Here is a 21,790-nt window from a genome sequence, read left to right as displayed (position 1 = left end):
TAAACTCTGAAGACTTCCATGTGAGCTTGAATTTCTTTCTACTATGGTCTGACTTGCCGCTGTACAAATAATTTAAGTTTCATACCACACATCGGAGAATTCTGCAAACAGATCACATCACAAGATATTCTACTAGAGGTAAACAATGTGCTGAACTTTATGAATTTGTCTTCTGACTTGGTAACTTGTCAAAAAGCTACCAACCATTTGAGAACTGGGCTTGGAGGACAGGGAAACAAGGGAAACTAATTGGATACTGCCACCTTTATCCTAGTTTGCAAACTGTGGAAAAGGGAAAAATGGAGGGATGGAAACAAGAGAGTCAAACAGAGGGAACCAACAAGAGGAGAAAAGGTCAGCGTGGATCCAGCAAGTACCGTTTTTTGTAGTAGTAGTTTGTTTTTTTAATCTAACACGTTGCCACTGGGACAAGATGCTCCACATTTACACACACACTTATCAGAGAACACTGAGTTAACAGGATAAAAATCCTTTTAAAAAAGCTCTCTAAGTACCAAAACACAATTTGCAGAATGTCTAATTTGGGGGTGGGAGGGGGGGATTTTTTATATATATTTTTTTTCAGTTCAACCTGAGAACTATTTTTTCCTGTTTATGAAAACCTTATATATTGGTAAGGTACCTGGCATTAACCTGCACCCTCATTTAAAATAAAACTTTTAAAATAGGTACATACACCATTCCATAGTCTGTATTAGCAGTTTTACAGACTTCGGATGCCATTATCACATTTCTGAAAAATACACTGAATTAGATGATACAAAAAAATATTTTGAGAACTTGCTACATATATATATATTTTTTTTTGGTTAACTTTAGTTTGTTGCTGGACCAACGAGAGGAGCTTCCCAACCCTTCTGAAAGATGCCCTGTCTGAGCACACCAGAAAGTATTAGAAACAAGAAAAGGGTAGGTTTTTTGGATAAGTGAAAAGTAAATTTGAATATGGTGCAGCATCCCCTTTTCCTCCAGATTAACTTCTCTCCAAGCCACCTCCCACCCCTCAAAGTATCAAATTTAACTGGGATAAAAGTCAATGATGTAGACTGATTGAAATGTTTGATATCTGCATTTAAATGAAAAGGGGATACTGCATTTTGACCCATAAATCAGTAAGCATGCCAGGAAAAAAATAAATCAGAACAGAAGATGATTCTTTTGATTAGCACTCTCATCAGATGTTCAGCCTCTGATGATTCGTTGTTAGAGGGAGAAAGCCAACTGGCAGACATCCAAAGCAAGTCTCCTAAGCTGCTGCAGCAGTTCCATCCCCTTATGCCTGAGCACCAAAGTCAAAACACGCGTGCCCTCTCCTCTCTCCTGGGAATGATGACAACGGTACAGGCAGCCACTGCGGTCTCTGAATACACGTGGTGTTTTGTGTTGAAGGAGAAACACTGGCAGCAGAGAATTCTGGTTCCTAAAAAGATTATTTCCCCCCCTTGTGTTGGACCAGCAGTTCCCTTCTGCTCTGCTCTAAGCTTACAGATATCTTTTCCTAAATTGCTTTAGGTTTTGAGGAGCAGAACAGAGTTTTGATGTTAAGAAACTGTAGGAACACAAGACTTAAATAATAGAGTGGGTGCTGCCATGGCGCTGTGGCTACTTGAACGCTGCAAATTCTCCTGTAGAGGGAGGACAAGAGGGAGGACAAGATCTTGGTTTAAAAAGGTGATCTCAATTATCAGCTGGACAGAGATTTCTGCAGTCTAGTTGAACACTAGGCTGAATATGTCAGATGTTAAAAAATGCAACAGTTAAAATTAAGGCACAGAAAGACCATACCTGTAGTGACAGAACATCAAGGGTACTCAGCATATTTTTCTGAAGTAAGATTTCTTAAAAGCAAGCCAGGCCCATTTTGCTCAGGGCAGAGGTCTGAACATTCACAGGAAGAAATCTTTTTCACCATGAGTTTTAAAATAAAATGCTAAATTAGAATTTCATTTTTAAGCTTCCTACTGTCAGATGTGTCCCACTTGCTGAAAAGTGACATTTGTAATAACGCAGTTTGTCAGCCTGTAAACCAGTTTTATCTTGCTTCAGAACTGGTTTAATAATCGAAAGAATTACTGTGCTTACACATGAATCTTTAAGTGTTACGCACTAAAGTCCTTCTGATTATTAAACCAATACTAAAGTACATTAGAAACTGGTTTATAGACCAATGCAGCAATCTAATGGGATGGGAACCTGAGATGTGAGCTCGTCCATTCACTCCTGGGCCAGAAAGCAGAGTGGTGGAAGTACATTCACTCACCAAGGACAGGAAGCACAAGGATAGGTGCCTAGCCTGGGTCTGAAACAACCCTAATGGCCATTTTAGAATTATTTAACAATAAATAATACTTCTATACAGTGCCTTCCCATACACATTTAATTAAGCCTCAACACCCTTTGCGGTCGATCCATATCCCCACGTCACAGAAATGAAGCCGTGGCACAGAGATTAAGATTGTTGCCCAAGGTCACACAAGAAGTCTGTAGCAAACCCTGGAATGAAACCAAAGCCTGTTGCCCCCAGATTCTGTACTTTAGATAAAAGACCTTTCTTTCCTCCCTATCAATAAATTGTACTTTGGCAGGCTTTTCATGGAGGATCTCTATACGTGCTTCACTAGAGGGGACTGAGTGTGAGGAAAAGAAACTGGCCTACAGTCTCCATTATTGGGTTCACACACTGCTGGTAGGACAAGTTACGCCACTTTCCTGCAAGAGAATACCTGTCCATTCTGTACACTGTTACAATCAAACACTGCTCCCTACCTTGGTATCCACTGTTACAAACAAACAACTGCTCCCTACATTGGTATCCTTCCACCTTCTGAAAAACAGCCCAAATAGTCTAAAGAAAAATAAGTACAAGTATTGTCTTACATGTATACCCTGAATGGGGGATGGGGGTGGGGGTGGAACGGACAGAAATATATTCACAAGTATTATTTCAAAAGAATTATGTTAGTTCAATTCAAAATGACACTCAGTTCCCCAAAACGTGTAGCACAGCCTGCTTTACAAAGGAAAGAACCAAGGAAAGTGAACAAGTCTCCATGTGAGGAGAACGTGTGCAGAGAGTACTCTTAGGAATAACTCATACAGAAATGCATGCACTGAGGTACTCCCTAAAGAACACAGGAGCACATAAGGGAGTCAGAGTTGAGAAAATTAATCAAAGGTCTTGATTAGAAGGAGAGTGTCATGGGAAGTGAGTGAGGGGGTGTTTCCCAGATTTCTAAAAAAGGGGGACTGGGATAAAGAATGGGGCATATTGTAATCTACAGAACCATGTGTATCTTGTTTATTGGTGGGGTTATTTTTAAGTAGTAACAATGCAGAAAGCATTTCACAATGTTTAGCTTTTTCCAGACTACCCTTTTGCAAGTTCAAACATAATTCCTTCAGTAGCACTTTTGTCATCCTTCATTTGGCAAAAATTCAATATGACTTTTATTTGTTTATATCTTTCTGGGAATCAGCATTAAAGAGAACACCAGAATCGTGATAAGCTTGGAGGATGAAATTTATCCAGGAGCAGAAGGGCCAGCACAAGTTCAGTGCACTGCTTAAGCCACATTTAAGCCTTATTTTGAAGGCTTAACTGGGATGTGAGCAATGCATAAGCCTTGCACTAGCCCTCTGCACAAGGATGAATTTCACCCTGAGAGCAGTAGTAGGGACATTATACCAAAGCAATGTTCATTTTCCTCACTTTAAATCTTCCAGCATCACGGTTGTTAATTTAAGGCATGGGGTGGAGGGAGCACAGGAAGAGAATTGTCAGGAGAACTTCTCACCATTTTAAAATTAGTCAAATTTGGGGCTTGAAGAGGTTTAGCGTCCTGTAATCTGTGGAAGTCACACACATGAAACTTGCAAGTAAAAATATGCCCTCTGACAGCTCCAGTACTCCATGAAGGCATGTAACTGAAAGATAATCCTGTTAAATGAAGTGTTTTTATCCACGGGCTCCGTTTACTGTGTTAATACTCTCTTAACCCTACCAAAAGATGAAACCCGTGCTCTCAAACACTCAATATACTTAATGTTATCCTCTCTCTGGCATATCTACAGCATCTTTTAGTAGAACTCATGGCCTCGTGTTTCAGTACTTTTTTTGAAAGGGAAAAAGGACAAAAGGTTACAATATTGCCTCTTTGAGGTTAACAGGCCAAACTGTCTAAACAGGTTCTATTTAATTTGCTTTTCAGTCTACTTTCCGAAACGGCTGATTAAAGATTAATTGATAAACAAGAGATTGCTCCCTCTTTACTCCTCTTGTGCCTGTTTCAGCTAATAGTTCAGTTTTTAGTTGTTGCTAAGAGACTTCAGAAGATGAAAGATGAACTACTAATATGAATGAGCTGGAGAACAGAGCGAGGGGGGTCAAAATATTTCATCTAGTGACTGACATAATGCATAGCAGATGTTAACAGGTCAATATTGTCAGTCATTTTTCAGTCTGTCTACATCTACATCTTAGTAAAGTGACATTTACAACAAGCTGATCTTAGTCTATACTTATTAACTTTCAGGTGCTAGCCTGATCTCAGATAACAAATCTTAACTGAATGGGTGACAAATTTAGTGCAGATAACATGCTGGCCCTATAGTGGTAGATAATCAAGATAAATTTCTTCTAAAATCTGACAGACTCTCTCTCTCTCTTTATATATATATATATATAAAATCTACTTGCCAACAAAAGTTCTTGTTCTGCAAGTGCATTGGCGCCAAACAGCCACGCTGCAAGAGTCATGTATCCAGCCATGTGGCCACAGAACTCTGTTGAGCAGTAGTTGGCAGTTAAGAGCAAATTCCCTTATCCCAACATTTCATATAATGAGGATATAAAAACCTTGCCCCAGCTCATCTTTACCCCCCACCCCACCCCAACCTCTATCTGTAGAATGACTGACTTGACAAGCACAGACCTCTGGTTCTTGAAACCCACCAAACATGCTGTCATATGAAGTAACTTGAGATGTTCACTACCCGGCTGTTCTGCTGGGACAAGAGATCTTGACTCTGAGGAAGACTGAATGGATGATCTTCAGACAGTGCCATGAGCACTGAGAACAAGTCTGCTGTGCCCAGCCCAGCGTGAATAGGGTCACTCTGGTTCTGTCATGCCGAACCTTATGCAATGCTCTGGATGTGAGAGGAAACAAGAAAGAGCATTTTTCCCTCAGCATGTAAGAAAAATTTTTGATTGTGGATTTCTGCCTTCTCTCAATCAGAACATCTGACACTTGTTTTGACTTTCAGCAAACAACTCAATTTCCAAATGCCATAGATGATTTGAATGACCACTTATGATGGTCCCCGTTTGTCTCAAGTAGATGGCTAAGGCATTTTCATACTTGTTAGGTGCAGAGCAGATGGACCCACTTTGTTTCAAATGCACAATTTCCAAAAACTACTGTAATAAGAGGAGACCAAGTTCTCCCATATATGTCCATATAATAAATCACATTCATATGGTCTGTACTAGCTGCCCCTCATCTCTGGGAGAAAGGATTTGTGATCCAACTCATGGATCTTCAGCTCTAGCAAATTTATGTGGACTCTTTTCCAAAGACTATTCACTGCTCCAAGATTCTCGATGTGCTCCTTAACCCAGATTTGATGCAACACTGTCTGAGAAGCAAGCTAAGAGAAGGGCATCCCCCGGCCTTTGAGATGCACACTGGCAGTATCCACAGCAGTAGTAAGTATCTGATCCACCGAGATGAAAATATTTCTACACCAGCTGCAGCTACCTCTACCTGGGTCATATTTGTATACTTACAAACGGGGCTGACACAAGTGCAGGTCTCCATCAGGCCTCACGCATGCAGATAAAATCTCACAGGACCATCTAGCATGGACATGGCTAGGCTCACTGTCTGGGACAGGTAAGCTAGAACTCTTGTAAAATTTAGGCTGGGCCTCTATGAAGATTAGAGCCTGCCCAGGGACCAAGTTTGATTTCACTTTGTTTACTCTCAGACCAAGAGATCTGAAGAAGGAGCACATCTCACCAGGAATAAACTATTTCACAGTAAGACTGGGCTCTAATGACCCAGTTACCCAGATCCAGATACGCCTGTAAATCTTGTCAACGCAGACAAGCTGTAGTCACTACTAGTTACTTGGTGAATACCCTGCAGGCTACTAAATTGTACAGGTTGTTTTCCCCCACAAACCTAAGGTAGTCACTGTACTTTTGCCTTAAAAAGATACAGAATTAGGCATCTTGAGAGGATAAGGACCCATAACCAAACCTGAGGATTGAGAATAGGGACTGGGTTTGCCCCAAAGAAACCATGCAAAATTAGATTTTAAAAAAGCTCCAGAAAGTCTGTCTCTCTTTGCATAGGTCCAGGATATGTGATGGGAATCACACAAAGCCCTGATATTACTTGGAGGAGAGGAGGAAGCAGTTAAGATGGTCTCATCAGAGGATGAGGTAGACAGTTATACTTCTGAGGACTTGATGTCACATCAGGAAAATTAGTGAATTCAGATGGAGACAGCAGAGGGATCCCTACTAAATCCTTCACCCGCTCAGGAGATTTTTTGGGAGAGTAGGAAATCATGGTATCTTGTTACCACTGTTCACTGAAGAGACCTCTGACACAGGTGGTGGAAGACCATAGGGTAAAAATCCCCAAAGTGTGTTCAGATGGAGGGAAGTCTGGGTAAGATTTAAACTTTGGAGCTTCCCAACCTGACATCTGAGGCTCCAAGGATGTTCCTGTGCCCAAACAGGGCTCCCCTTGAGTGGAGCTGCAGCAGAATGGCAAGTAATCCTTTTTTTTTTTTTTGGTTCCAAGAAGTCCAATGCACTCAGCTTAGATATAGCAGGAAAAGTGGGCCCCATATATCTGAGTATGACATTCGGTTTTTCCAGAACTCTGGTTCCCATGACATCAAGGGCTCATCAGCACAGCACTGATGGGAAAATCTTGAACAGATCTGACAGACTGTAAGAGGGAGTAAGCTGGGGCTGGGCAGTGATCATGGCTCTGTGTTTTCTGACAGCCCCACCACTGGAGCCTTTAAAGGTTATTGGCTCCTGGTACTTAGATGACATGGAACGGTGCCCCGATGTGTATGACTGATCTAGCTGGCCCAGATCCAAACAAGTTCTACTCTTCTCCGAGATCCAAGGAAGCAGACATAAATCTGACTGTGGGATCCTTGTCAGAACACCTTTTTTTTTTTTTTTTTAAACCAAGATGCCTCTGGGTTCTGCTGGAGTCATAGCTGCTTACTCTGTACCCTTAGCCGAGGGAAACCATTTTGACAGTTCCTTGCAGGATGATTTTACAAGAGGAAGAGCCCTTTCTGCCTGGGATTCTACACCGTATCTTGTTTGGACAGCAAGGGAGGCATAGCAGCCATACTACTTGCACCTGAGGAGGCATCATAACCTTCAGCTGAGTGCCCTTCCCCAAAGCATAAGAGGCACTTTTCTTGACTATCTGAAGTAGGGAATTTCATGGGAAAGAGAAAAAAAACCTTTAAAACTCTGGTTTTAAGATAGGTCTGCCATGGTAAACTAAAAATACCCAAACATTGACAAAATGGTCAAAAATGTTAAAAAAAAATAAAAGCTTTTAATCCTAAACCTAACTCTAATAAAACCACAATTTACAATTGGAGTTCCTTATCTTACGAAATGGAAAAAGAAACAGGTTTGTTCTGTTACTATTCCAGCGGGTGGATAGAAAGGAAGTAGGGAAACTATTAGAAGGGCTAGGCGATTATTGTCAGCCTATGGAATGTAGGAATTGCTCACACCTCTCCAAGCCCTCAGCTACCAACTACTGCATTACAAGGATCTGTGACCACACAGCTAGGCACTCTACTCCTACAGCAGGGTCTGGCATGCAGGAAAGCTTTTTGCTGTTCACCCCCATCTAATGGTAAGACATCCTGGCAGCACCACTGCAAACTTATCTACAAATTATAAACCAGAAGCCATTAGGAAATATTTTCCTTGCCTTGAAGGCCCAACCACAAGAGCAAAATCTTGTTTCTGGTGGAGAGAAACTGTTCACAGTAAATAGCTTAATATTTAAAAGAACTGTAAAATATTCAAGAACACAGTTCAAATAGGACAGGAATATGACAATGCGGACATTGAAAATGTTACTGTTTTAATGTCTGCCACCAGAGGTCAGTGTAACATGAAAAAGATAGAACTACTCTGCCATTTACCTGTTCAAGTTGAATAATCCAAAAAAAAAAAAAAAAAGAAGAAGAAAAATAGGGTGTGAGTTGACATTATAATCTTAGCAGGGTTTCTAGTTTGCTTTGCTAGGTACTTGCAGTCAACCCAATAACTTCTATACAAAAGCAAAACATTCTCCCCACAGAAAAGAGACTTCTTCAGCAACATTACTAACTAAAATAAAGTAGTGAAATAATAGCAAACCATTTTTTAAAACATAAAATTCATTGTACAATATTGATTTCCCACTGAAAACAACTTTTCAAGTTTACTGCTTTGTTTCTACAAAATAGGTTTTTCCTATTGTGGGTGTTAACATATTATTGGCTAGCAGACACACATTTGATTATGTTCTCAGAGTCGTCAAGTTTCTTAAAATAAGGCTCCTTCTAATTTGCAGGATACGGGGATGATTATTCATGATATGTGTGCTGTTCAGAAGCAACACCAGACATCTGAAGTTTGTTCTACATTGCAGAGATATTAGAGATTTGTAAAAGGTTTTAAAGTAGAACTGGTCAGACCATTTAGACAAAAAACAGATACCTTCTCTAGTAAAAGATATTTTCCAACCAGCACTCTTTTAAACCATAAATTTAAAAATAAAAGTCACACATTGCCAAAGCCTTCCTTTGCAATCTGTGTTGTGTTTGCTCACCTTTGCTGACTACACCCAGTTTTGGCTGTGCTCAGCCTTGCAGCTAAGGTCTTTTTGCCATCTTCACATATCACCAGCAACACAACTAATCTGAGAAGCTAAAACCTGTTGCTCATGGATACGGACAATTCAATTGAAAAAAATATATAGTTTGATTATTTAAACATAAAGACACCGCCCACAGAGCAACTAACCCAACCATCAAAGTAAGGAAAGAAGGCATAGAACGCAAAGGAAATGCAAGGTATGACCCAGTAACCAAAACAGGTTTTTTTGTTTTGTCTGAAGTGACTTTTCCCTTAGATGACCTTTTAATCCTTTTGTGCTGGCAATTCCCAGGGCATCCATATCTAGCAACAGTCTCCATGCCAGCAACATACAAAGCCCACACTCCTAACATGTAAGTGTTTACTCCCTCAGTGCACCTTTAAAGAGAACAGCATGTAGGAATTCAGAACATACGCACACTTGTGCATGCACACATGGGAACAGAACAGCACTCACACAGGCACATGCTTTCAACGCCTTTTCAGTGTACTGGAAACCCACCGTATCCCCCTGCCTGGATGGGTGTTTTTGGAGAAGCACAAGTATACAGACTAAAATCCTCCGTCTGGAAGCCAGCCCGGTTTAATGAGGGCTCAGATGCACTGCGGTGAATTTTTGGCAATGACCGAGCCAGAAGCTCAATGGAGGCAAGAATCTAAAACAAGCAGAAAACAAGAGAAGATCAAAACTGGTGCTGTAGAGTGGCAACAGCACCCACAAAGCCAAAGGCAGAACGCTGAGTTACGAACAATGAGCGACTCTAGGTCAATTAAGCCATCACTTTTTAAACAGTTTAACATTTTGCACTCAAGTTTTTGTTCTACTTCCTGAGAAGGCTGAAAAAAACATCTATGGAGAAATTGCATCACTTTTTCCCTTAAGGAATACACTGCCTCTTCTTCAGTGAGTCTGATGAAGGTGACAATTTTTTTTGTTTACCTCCTTGTTCATGCATCAGTGATGTCACCAGGAACGAACATAGCTTTTGTTTGTTTCAAACCATTACTGTAAAGCCTGCAGAGGGAACTCATCTTTTTATATTTTTTAAGTGTTGAACTCATGTACTTTAAAAAAAAAAAATACAGCAAAAAATGTTTAGAATCCAAAGATATTTTCCCTGATAGAGGGATTGGCAGGTCAAGTTTTGCAACAAAACTACTTGACAATTCCCCTTTATAGTGTTTTGGGGGTATAAAAATTTCAGAGAATATATAGTAAGTACTCAAATGGAGAAGTTAATGCAGCGTCCACTTGCTGTGTGAATGTGTCTTCTTTGTACTAAAAATGCACTTTGCTAACTACACACGCCAACTATGTGCTAAACGTTAGAATCGTACTAAGTCCGGTCTTCAGCTGGAACTCAGGTCCCAGTTCAAAGGGAGAACCTTGAAACAGCCAATAAGTACATACCATAGCTGGTTTCTTAGACCAGGGTTTCTTAACCCGTGAATTGTTACTCAAAACTGGGTTGCCAGAATGTATCAAAGGGTCATGTGGGAGGCCAGAGGGAAGGGAGGATGTTACAGAGCCCACCCCACACTCAACCCATAGCAGTGGCTCCTGTGGCTCTGGTCCTGTGGGGTGACTAGGGTTGGCTCCTCGTTCTGGGCTTTGTGAGCTGGAGCACGGAGTCACAGTGATGATCAGGTTTAGCCCAGCCACCCTTCCAACATGACTACAGGGAAAGAGCCAGGCCAAATTTGAGTGAGTGGTTCTGCGTCCCTATGTATCAAGTCACAGTGCCACTCTCACAAATTCAGCCTGGCCAAACCCCCATCAGGTCTGCAACCCTGGAGATTGCAATGCCTGGAGCAGGGAGCCGTGCCCAATCAGCTTGTGAGACAGGAGTCATCACTATGGTATACACAATGCATTTATTTAGCACTTAGGATGTTAATGTGTATGTTATATTACTCCTGGGGGATTCTGCGCCAAAAAATTAAAAATTCTGCACACAATATTTTAAAATTCTGTATATTTTATTTGTCAAAATAACACAATATAATCACACCAGTTTCAATTATATTTGGTCATTTATTTCAAAATACCTGTCAGCAAGTATGTCTGTAATAATACAGACAACAAAAAAGATTCAGGAAATGTTTTTTGACAAACAGATTCCTTACTAGGCATATTAATACAGAACTCTGAGTAATAATTCATTTAATCTACAGTACAGAACCATATTTCCCACACCCCTCAGAAGCAGTGCAAAGGCTTGGGGGAGTCAGGGGTAACAGAGAAGCTGAGGGAGAGAGAAGTAGTTGCTGGGAAGAAGTCTGGGTATGAACTTGAAGGGTTATTGGGTATGGGAGGGAAAAGTATGGAACAGATTTTTTGTGGGGGCGGGGAGGGATTGTTAGGGAGCGTCCCCATACAGACCCTCGCTCAGGGGTCAGCAACCTTTCAAAGAAGAAGAGCCATTTTTTTGTTTTTGCCTTTGCCCAAAATATTTCGATAGCTGCATCACACGCAAGGCTACTTGTAGAGTTGGAATTTGTCAACTAATAATAACTGAACATATTAAAGTTACTACTACTCACCAATACTTTTAATGCGACTAGAATCTAGGTGCTTCAGCGAGGACTGTACCAGACTGCCCACAGCCTGGGTATGCAGCTGTGGTGTTAAACCATGCTGGGTCCATGCCATTGCATATTCACTTATATCTTTAGCCAGGGTGGCTAGATTAAAGCTAGCAGAGCTGCAATCATGCTTTTGATTGCAATGTAGGCACACCCCCTGCGTCTGTACAGCACCCCTAGAACAATGGGGACCTGATCTCAGTTGGGGCCTACTGATGTTACTGACATACAAATAAGTTTGGACCCATCTCTTCTGCAAATACTTGCATTTAGATTTGAGTTTGTTAAAACGCATTTGCTACAGGGCCTGCAGTGACGTGACACTCCCTCAAGTGAGGCTCTGAATAAGGCCATTATCCTGGCAGGGGGTCACAGTAATGCGATGTCACTGTACAATATGTGTGCTCCCTGGGGGCTGAGTGGTCTCTGCCTTTCTGAATCACGGGGTGCCAGGAGCATTGCATACCTGAGATGATACAATAACTACACCTGTGCTGTGGTGGATTATGTGTTTATGAGAACCTCACGCTGGCTTTGTATCAGACTCCGAATCCCCTGCATACAAACCTCCCACCTCTTCTGCTGGATGCCAGTCTTCCTTGATAACAAAGCAGGGGGTTGGGGTGCAGGAGGAGGTGCAGGGTCTGGGAGGGAGTTTGGGTGCAGGAGGGGGTTCTGACCTGGGGCAGGGGTGTGGAAGGGGGTGCAAGGTGCAGGCTCTGGCCGGGCGGCGCTTACCACAGGCGGCTGGCTCCCAGCCGGCAGCGCAGCAGGCTGCCTGCCTGCCCTGGCCCCACACCACTCCCGGAAGCAGCTGGCACCTCTCTGCACACCCCTGGCGGCGGGGGGGGGGGGGGGGGGGGGCGGAGGCAGGGGGAAGGGAGCGGCTTCACATGCTGCCCCCACCCCCAGCAGTGTCCTCACAGCTCCCATTGGCCAGAAACCGGCCAATGGGAGCTGCAGGGGTGGTGCTAGCATGCGCGAGCAGCCCACAGAGACCTGCTGCCCCCTCCCCGCAAGGGGCACGCAGAGATTTGCCAGCGGCGTGGGGTCAGGACAGGCAGGCAGCCAGCTTGCTGAACCCTGCTGCACCGCCAGCCCGGAGCTGCCTGTGGTAAGTACCACCTGGCCAGAGCCTGCACCTCGCCCCCCTCAAAAAACAGCTGCCCGCAAGGGGGCATCCAAAGAGCCTCATGTGGCTCCACAGCCGCAGGTTGCCGACCCCTGCCCTAGCCTCTCCCATACAGTCAGGCACATCTGCCCGTCCCCATGTGTCTCTGTCCCACCACCACTCAGACATACCCCTCCCCCCCAGCTCTGCACCCCCTCCCCTCCTGCCCATGTGTCCTTGCACCCCTTCAGCCAGTCCCCTCCCCGCATCTCCATGTGTCCCTGCACCCCCTGTCCCGATGTGGCCTTGCACACCTCCCTTCCTCCTGTGGCCCTGTGCCTCCACTCCCATTCAGCCCCTTCCCCAGTCTGCCCTCCCCACACTAGCTCTGATGAGCACCTGTCTGTGACCCCCCCAGCAACCCCACACTGTCTGTCATCCCATATCTCCTGTCTCCTGACCTGGCCTGACAGGCACTGTGAAGAATACAATGCAGGCTTTTTCTCTTCCCTATCATAGCTAGGGCTTGCCAAGAGCAGCTGCTGTGTTCTAGCGCCACAGCACCCTCTGGTGAGCAGAAGGCGGAACTGCATCAACTTTTCAGCAGAAGCTGTTTTTTGCACACACACACAAATGTGCACAGCACATGAAATATGCACACGCGCAATGGCGCAGAATTCCTTCAGGAGTAATATATTGTGAGTAAGAAATATTTCATAAGCCAAATGTTTTTAGCACTAATGCTATTTACTGGGTCATAGCAGGCCATCCAAGTTTACAAATGGGTCTTGAGCCCAATATGGATGAGAACCACTAGACTACTTTTTACCTCTCACCTCAATCCAAAATGGGGAAATTTTTTACCTGTGGAAAGAGGGGTCGCTCATCTCTTTTCTTCTTCAAGCACTCTGCCATTAGCCTCTTCATGGCTTTTGGACAGTTACTTCGCACTTTACTGAGATCTGGAGACAGGTATCCTCGTCCCACCATAAAAATGATCTTTTTAAAGAAAAAGGGAAAGGGAAAATTCATAAAACAAAACCATGTAACAAATCAGAAAGAATTACGTATATTTAACTGTCAATATTCCAGCAGTAGTTCTCTACACATATGCAGAAGTATCTGGTATAGTATATTCCACACAATTTGAGACTAATGACTTTGCTGATATACTTCGTAAATCATTTCAGTAGAAAAGGAGTTATGCTCTTCTTTTCTTTCCCCTTTTAAAAAGGAACTAAGGGGGAATCATAAATGCTAGTAGACAATACTATTTGCAGGAATGTATATAAGGAACAATTCTTGAACACCAAAAGAGGTTATAATAAAAAGGCTAAATGGCTCTGTTGCAGGACTAAAGGATAAATATTCTGTGCCATTTAATTATTTTGCGCGATTTTATCCAGAAGTCAGTGGCAAATTCACACCTTAGGACAATTAAAGAAACATATGGCACTGTACTTTTCCATCATAAATTCTCCTAATTCTCTTCTGACTACTTTTTCGTAACATATTGGGAAAGGAGAGATTGCCTCTCTTCTACAGAACCAGAATGCTATAGGTCTGCTTTGTTTGGAAATAGATCTTGCATTTTCAATACCAATATACTGAACAGGGAAGGCCTGTATTTCAGAAAGGACTAAAACTGAAGCACACAACTCTAACTCAACAAATATCTAGTGAGAAGGCAAAGTAAACTGTGGTGCATATTCTTTTAGAAATATGAAGCAGACACTATTCTGTCAAGTCAAGGTCAAATATTCTGTCAAGTCAAGGTCAAATATAAATATATAAGGAGCTTAAACATTGCGTTGATACTAAAAAAACCTCTTCAAACTAGTCAAAGATCTATTCATGCTGTAACAGACAATCACTACCTTCACTGAATAACTATCCAGCTGGATCCAGCAGGCATGTTGTGACTTTACATTTAAAGAAATGTAATTATTTTATGTCGTGTATGGGAGGCAAAACAGTTACATGTCAAGTTACATATGGAGGCTGCTTAAGTTAACATATTCTACTGCTCCTTATTTAAACTTTGGACCCAAAGAGCTTCTGCCCTCCCTTTAGGAGATAGCCTGAAGCTCCCCCACAACATCTTTAGAAACTCACAAGCACCAACTATGTATCCTATGTAAAGACTTGTCTAGTCTACCCCTTGCTTCTGCTCCAAAGAGAGAGACTTTTCGCCATCCAGGAGACAGCATTCTTTCGACTACAGTAAATATTTAACACTGAAATTATTGATAATTTGTTTTTGTTTACTGATTTCAATATTATGGGTTTAATTAACATTAAGGACTTTTTTTTTTAAACTTTACAAGTAGGGGAACAACACAAGAACAGTAGTCCTAATCTAAGGCCTGCATAATGTATAAACAGGCATTCTAGGGTTCAATTACATCACAGAGCCAATAAGCAGGAGTGACACAGATTTTGCCCACTGTCAAACTTGGACTTAACTTTTCATGTCATAGCTAAACTGTTTGTTTTCTTCGTGGCCTAGATCTGTCAAAACATACAGTGCCCTGTTTACTTCCTTTTTAGTCAATGGACCGAGGAAGATAAACTCAGGGCATTTCACTGCATTTTACACATCAGCTGCACCTGTAGTTTAAAATTTGTTTCATCTATCACCAAGTAGACAAAACTGATTCATGAGTCAGAGCTGTCAAAAAATTAAAATGAAACAGGGCCAAGTACAACTTGTAAGTGGTTACAGGCCCGCAGGCTGGGAATGTGGGCATTTCCCCCTCCTTTAAAAAATGTAAAATGCAGAAACGAAAAAGCAAATGAGTCACTCAAGATCTGATGAACTGTGAAGAATTCTGACATATATGGAAGCAGCCTGTCACAGGGCACCTCTGTCACTACCTGGCGAACCTCACTACCTGGCCAGTTCAGCTGGTTTCTCAGTCACAAACACACACTGGGCTGTTTCTTTCACCAAAGTGTGTATTCATTCCCCTCTTACATAACAAGAGCATGCAACACCGGCTTATAGCAAGGGTAGGCTTCCCTGCAGCCCTCACTCCCCAGCCCAGGCTCACCCTCTGAGCCCCTCCCAGGCTGCCTCTTACTGACTGTTTCCTCCCCTTATATTCTCCCCATTTACCTTGTTAACCCAGTGATTGTCACCCAGATGCTCACAGTCCCCCATCAGAAAGTGTGTAATTGCCCTCAGCTGGGCCTTCAGCCTTCTCCAGGCTGCAGCAATGTCAGTGATCAGGGTGCTGCTGATAGCACCCTGTCACACAGCCATATAAAATTAAGTTCTGTGGATGAACATTGCTATGGCTGCATTTCTCAAGTATTGACACTAGAAAAACAGGGATGGAGACACAAACAATGTAACAAATGGCATCACCCAGACCTTAGACAGTTTTCACTAAAGGCCATGACACACACACATACATCCAATTTCTACATTAAACTGGAAAATTATGAAGCAAGTAAGGCCTCTGAACATTGTTACATGGAGGCATACTATGTTCCCTCAACACTGTGCGACTTACTGATTACTTGTCTTCTTATCTTATTAGTTGTCTTATCTTCCAGGATATGCACACTTTAGAAAGCCATGTGTTTCACTAAGCAGACCCTGGGAGCGGCTTGAAATCCTGAATTTCAATTAACTAATGTATGTGCTTTTCAATGTATGAGATGAATATAGGACACAATCTGTTGGCCTCCTCAGTTCTTTTCCTGGACTATTTTTCAAAGCTATGTTAATTTGAAGTAATCAGGAAGGAGGAAGGTGGATAAACGTGAATATACGGAAGATCACCTGCTTTTTGCAGATCATTAAAACTAAATTAGATTACCACAAATAACAAGTTCTCTCTTTAAGCAGATTCCTGCCACATAGTTTTCAGAATCTGAAAACCCACACTTGCAGTAAGAAAAACAGAAAAGGATTAAAAGAGACGAAAGTGGATCTACACTGAGCAGAAGGGACAGCTGACAAACATTAGCTCGTTCATTTCACTAGCCTAAATTATTCTACATTGCAGCTAACATCTACAACAGACAAGTGAGAAAGTACAATCAAAACCTCCCCAAACCCATACTCTCTTTACCTGGTCCCTGTTATTGATGTTCGAGTATGGTAACTGCCCAGTCATCAGCTCATAAAGAACAATCCCAAATGCATACACATCTGATTGAAAGCTATAAGGGTTTTTATCTTGCATCCTGATTACTTCTGGTGCCTGTAAAAGGAAAGAGAATTATTCTGCATTTTACCATGTCACGCTGCCATCTCACACACCAAATATGAAACTTTTGCATTAAAAAAGAACAAACAAGCAGTGAAACAACACCAAGTGAGGTGCCATGCAAACGCAGTCTTTCAGTTTTAGGCTCCAACTGCTCAACAGGAAAACACACAGGCTTCCATGCATGCTCTCTCTCTCTCTCTCCTCAGTGCTGATTACCCAATTTCTCTCAGTTAGTTACTGTCCCAGAGGTATTTGTTAAAATCTTGTAACTTTGGAAACATGTAATTGGATTTGTTCAGGTCCACTGCTGGAAACAGATGTTCCAGAACCAGTGTCGTCCCTAAGGGGCTGCGGGGCTCGGGACAAATCAGCCTCAATGGCCCCCCCTTAACATTTTTTATACAGGTGAAATCTGGTGTGGAGAGGAGACACAAGTGCTGGGGGGTGAGAGAAGATGGAGAGTCACAGGGTGGCACCTGTGCTAGGGGCTCCCAGAAAAGGGAGGGGTCCAGGGCAGAAGGGCAGTGGATGGAGTCAGCCTGGCGCTGTCGTGTTCTGGCAGCCCTAGGATGCCGGCGGCCAGTGCGGCAGTGGGCAAGCAAGAAAAAGAAATACAACGCACGCTTCCCACCAGTGAGTGCAGGCCCAACCCCTGCTACCGGCACCAGGCCCCCCTGGTCCCCTAAACCTGTAACCCCAACCTCTGAGCTGGCCTGGAGCCCCAGGCACCCTTACCTCCCCCCTCCCCTCCCCCCCCCGGGCCAGCCTGGCACCTTCCCCTGCCCTGCACGACACCCACACTGAAGCATGGGGCCGGAGTGGTTGCCCTGATTCGCCATACCCAAGGGATGGCTCTGTCCAGAACTGCTGGGCCTACAGCATTAATGTGGTGGATCTGAACATGAATTTCTAAATCCATTGGCTATCAAACTGGGTGAGTTCATTACTGTACTATGAGAGGCAAACTGACATTTTACAGACTGAGAAGCAATTTTTAAACTGGAATTACAACAGTGCTAAAACAACCCGGACCACCATCAAAGTTTTAAGGTGTGGGGGGGTAGGGTGGATATGAAGCTGAGCTAAACAGAAGTCCTTAAATAAGTTTCTTCTGAAGAGGCAATCAATCTGGATAATCTTTATGACAGTTTCTTCACAACTGCTACACTTGAATATATCAAACTTAAAAGCAAATTATTTTTAAACAAACATGAGAACATTTCAGATTTTGCTGATTTTTTAAAAATGTATTTAAAGAAGAGTTACAAGTATTAATTTAGTTGATCTTGACCATGTCTTCTTAAGTCAGATTCTATATGTCTGCACGCTTGAGGGGTGGTGTTTAGAGATCTTTGGTCAAAATGGAAACCTTTTGAAAGAACAGGAGCTGACACTTCAAAGGCCATCTACAGCCAAATAATTTGAAAGGAATACACCATTCCCCTTTACTTACCATCCACAGAATGGACCCAGACAATTGTTCAAACTGATGGGACCCACTCCATCGTGATTTCACTGTGGCTAGACCAAAATCACCTATTTTTACAGTAAGGTCTTCATGAAGAAATATATCTATGGAGGAGATGTAAAGGAAAAGAAGCACTGACCCTACAGTTTCCTATCAAGCACGAACACATTAAATGACCCTCTACCTGCAGTGTTAGGTGTACCAGTTTGTAGCACCCACACACAGTATAATTTTCAAGTTATCAGTTCTTTCATAGGCCTAGATTCCAAATAGCCAGCACCTGTGAAGTTCTATCCTCTAAAGCAGGGGTTCCCAAACTTGGTTCGCGGTTTGTTCAGGGTAAGCCACTGGCGGGCCGCGAGACTCTTTGTTTACCTGAGCGTCCGCAGGTACGCCCGCTCGCAGCTCCCAGTGGCCATGGTTTGCCATTCCCGGCCAGTGGGAGTTGTGGGAAGCAGTGGCCCAGCCCGCACTACTTCCCACAGCTCCCATTGGCTGGGAACGGTGAACTAGGGCTGCTGGGAGCTGCAACCGGGCGCACCTGTGGACGCTCAGGTAAACAAAGCGTCCCACGGCCCGCCAGAGGCTTACCCTGAACAAGCCACAAACCAAGTTTGGGAACCCCTGCTCTAAAGAGAGCTATAATGGTTAGATTAGTACTAAGCAGACTATTGACTAGATGATCACATTACAATGTCAAATTCTTAAAGGGCTGCTGGAAACTGCAGATATAGTGGAAGTCTGTGAGTGAGTTGTCAGGATCCTTCCCATGTTCATAAGATGAATGGTTATCTCAAGTGAATGCTGACACTTCAAGAAAACTTGTTTTCCCTTTGTGAACACATTATAAGGTGCAATGAGTATATCTTATTTTGCTCTTGGTACTATTACCCCATTCCCACCCAAATGTCAACTCTCCTCTCACATTTCTGAAAAGAGTCACTTGTGAGCTGCTTTTTACTTTGGGAAGTTCATTTCTGGCAGAAGAAAGAGGCTTGGTGTCATGTTCTGAGGTCACATCTTTAGGAAAGGATACTATTACTCTTGAGGTCTCTGTGGATGATTGACTTGGCATGCAAGTAACTGAAAAGAAACAAAGAATGTTTTGGGATGGGTGGGCTAAGGGATGTTTCATTCATCAATAGCTCAATGTACACTCTCTAATCTAGTGAAGCAACAAACAGTTTACATATTAAATATGCATAGAGTCAAAATAGTAAATCTTCAGTTACCCTTGATAGTCGTATCAAACCAGGAGCAGTTTTGCAGAAAGAATTAGATTTCCAGTGTCAAATCTGGCATTGCTGAAGAACAACATAACCAGCCGTGTTGCAGAAACCTTGTTTTTTACTTGTTTTTTGAATGTTTAACTCAACATTCGAAGCCAGCATCGGGGAATTTCAACCAAAGCTTTTGAAATGACTTTCTGTGTTGAATGGCTCCAGCTTTCAGCCTTCTTTATGGTGACCCCCAAACACCAAGTCTTGACTGAAAATACCACTGTATTCAGCATAGCATCTTATCTCCTGGTCCTATTAACTTTAGTCACTTTGATATTTTTTCAGTCAGAGGGTGAATCCTGACTTTACTAGTATTTTAATTTGTTGAAGTACAGAATATGGGTCCAATAAACACTTATTTACAAAAATAGTCCTATTGACTTCAGTGGGACTATTCATGTGAGTTAGGATTACTCACACAGTCCTTGCAGGATCAGGTCCTGAGCTCTTTAAGGTTGATATGAATAGCTGTATTATTAAAATACTGAATTATATTATTTAAATTAGAAACTCAAATATCTGTATCAGAATTGGAGGTTGACGTGTTTAAGTTAACGGTAAACAAATTGATCCTGAACGCTAATGAGGTAATCTGCCTTCTCTGGTATATTGCAGAGTTCTGTCTCATTGCGCATTTGGAGTGATTGTTTTATTTCTATTTTATTTTTTACTGTAAGGTGCTAGATGCCTTGGGATGGGGATCCTACAATGTGTAAAATTGTATAAATTACTAGAAGGCAAGTAGAGTTTGCAAAATCCCATATTTACAACTGTTGTACATAATTCAACCCGAGTTTTTCACTGAATGCATGAAATATGATTGTATTCTAAACTACAAACAGCACACATATGAATTCTCAAAGTAATCAACAGATTACAGCCCCAAAGTTATTGTTTTACTGCTATTTTAGGATTTTTAGGTAAAATCTCAGTGTTAATAAGCCTCAGGTTAAAGATCATGATGACTGCTGACTTGCTCCTTTGCTTTAAACCTGACATATCTCAGAGCTCACAATTAAACCTTGGCATCCCATCTTTTTGATAAATATTCTTCCTTCAGTCCTGAAACTCTATGTTTTATATTAGAATTGATCGTCCACTATAATAAAGTGTTGGCAATAGCTAAAGGGTTTGCAGGATTTGGTTTTTAATCAAATACTCTGGATACAGATTTTCAGATTTCTGCTCATTTACTGTTTCACTCTTCTTAGTAGGAGAACTACAGGGGCTTTGATAAATAGACTGACTAGACTAAAGTTAGACATACTAAAGTTTATCTAACTACCTTTCATTGTTGTTGTTAAGTACCTTTATTTCCTGCTGAAATATTATTTCTTGGAACAATATTCCTTGTTGAGTAACATATCTCCATGCTTCTAACAATAGTACATTAGAAGGCCTATTTTACTCTTTTCCTCAGCAGCAATAACTCAGTACTGTCATAAACTGATGTGACACATCAAGATAGGACTCTGGCCATGGTACATAGATATTAACTTCATTTTGCACTTAAAGTGCAGAGCAAAAGAAAAAGAAGAATTCAATATTATCTCAAAGTTCATTTGCAAACAAGTGATGCAATACTTACTCCATGCCTTGTGCGGTCTGCCGTGCAATATCAATGAGTTTGATCATCTCAAATTTGGTCTCAATGATATGCAAATGGTGATACAAACTGGAGCCCTCACACCACTGTGTAACAATAGCCAACTGTGGCTTCGTTGAATAACCCATGAAAAGTAGGATATTCACATGTCGTGTTTTCCTGTAGAAGAAAATTTTTACTGGAAATCAATTAAAGCACTAATAGAAATTTCACAATCCAGATGATGTGGCTGCCTTTAGACATACTAATATACAAATGCAGGTTTCATCAAGGAAATATCACAGCCTGGGTGTGTGCAACATTCTAAACTTCTTTCACTATATGGAAGGATTTAAACACTTCTGATGACAGTTCAAGAATTGCTCACTGTTCAAATTTATCTTTAGAAAGGAAAAACTAGGAATAGGTCCAAAATATTTCTGAAAAATTCTAGTTATTTTGCCTTCTGAATATTATGATAATGGGAATAAGTGCGGTGTTCTGAATAGAATACACAAGAGTTATGACTCCTGAAGCTATGTAAATGCATATTGATTATCTAATGTCATCAAAAAGATAATTTACACATTCTT

At 42.0% G+C, this 21,790-nt stretch overlaps 1 protein-coding gene across 3 annotated transcripts in view; it reads right to left on the bottom strand.

The window, feature by feature from the left end:
• Positions 1 to 560: 560 nt before the first annotated feature.
• BRAF (B-Raf proto-oncogene, serine/threonine kinase) overlaps positions 561 to 21,790 on the bottom strand; it is a 122,365-nt gene continuing 101,135 nt past the window's right edge. For 2 of the 3 annotated variants that reach the window (XM_074940023.1, XM_074940033.1), the window contains 7 exons: positions 21,201 to 21,377; positions 19,369 to 19,415; positions 18,318 to 18,436; positions 16,724 to 16,855; positions 13,506 to 13,640; positions 9,447 to 9,600; positions 561 to 1,646 (listed from right to left, as the gene is read on the bottom strand). In XM_074940023.1, coding sequence (XP_074796124.1) covers positions 1,624 to 1,646; positions 9,447 to 9,600; positions 13,506 to 13,640; positions 16,724 to 16,855; positions 18,318 to 18,436; positions 19,369 to 19,415; positions 21,201 to 21,377 — 787 coding nt within the window. In that variant the 3' untranslated portion in view covers positions 561 to 1,623. Of the gene's footprint in view, positions 1,647 to 9,426; positions 9,601 to 13,505; positions 13,641 to 16,723; positions 16,856 to 18,317; positions 18,437 to 19,368; positions 19,416 to 21,200; positions 21,378 to 21,790 lie in introns of those variants that run through there. The other variant, XM_074940040.1, reaches the window with a different exon arrangement.

This window comes from Natator depressus, chromosome 1 (assembly GCF_965152275.1).
Source record: "Natator depressus isolate rNatDep1 chromosome 1, rNatDep2.hap1, whole genome shotgun sequence".
Taxonomy (NCBI): Eukaryota; Metazoa; Chordata; order Testudines; family Cheloniidae; genus Natator; species Natator depressus.
The sequence above is the reverse complement of the archived record's forward strand: the minus strand, read 5'-3'. Positions and strand labels throughout refer to the sequence as shown.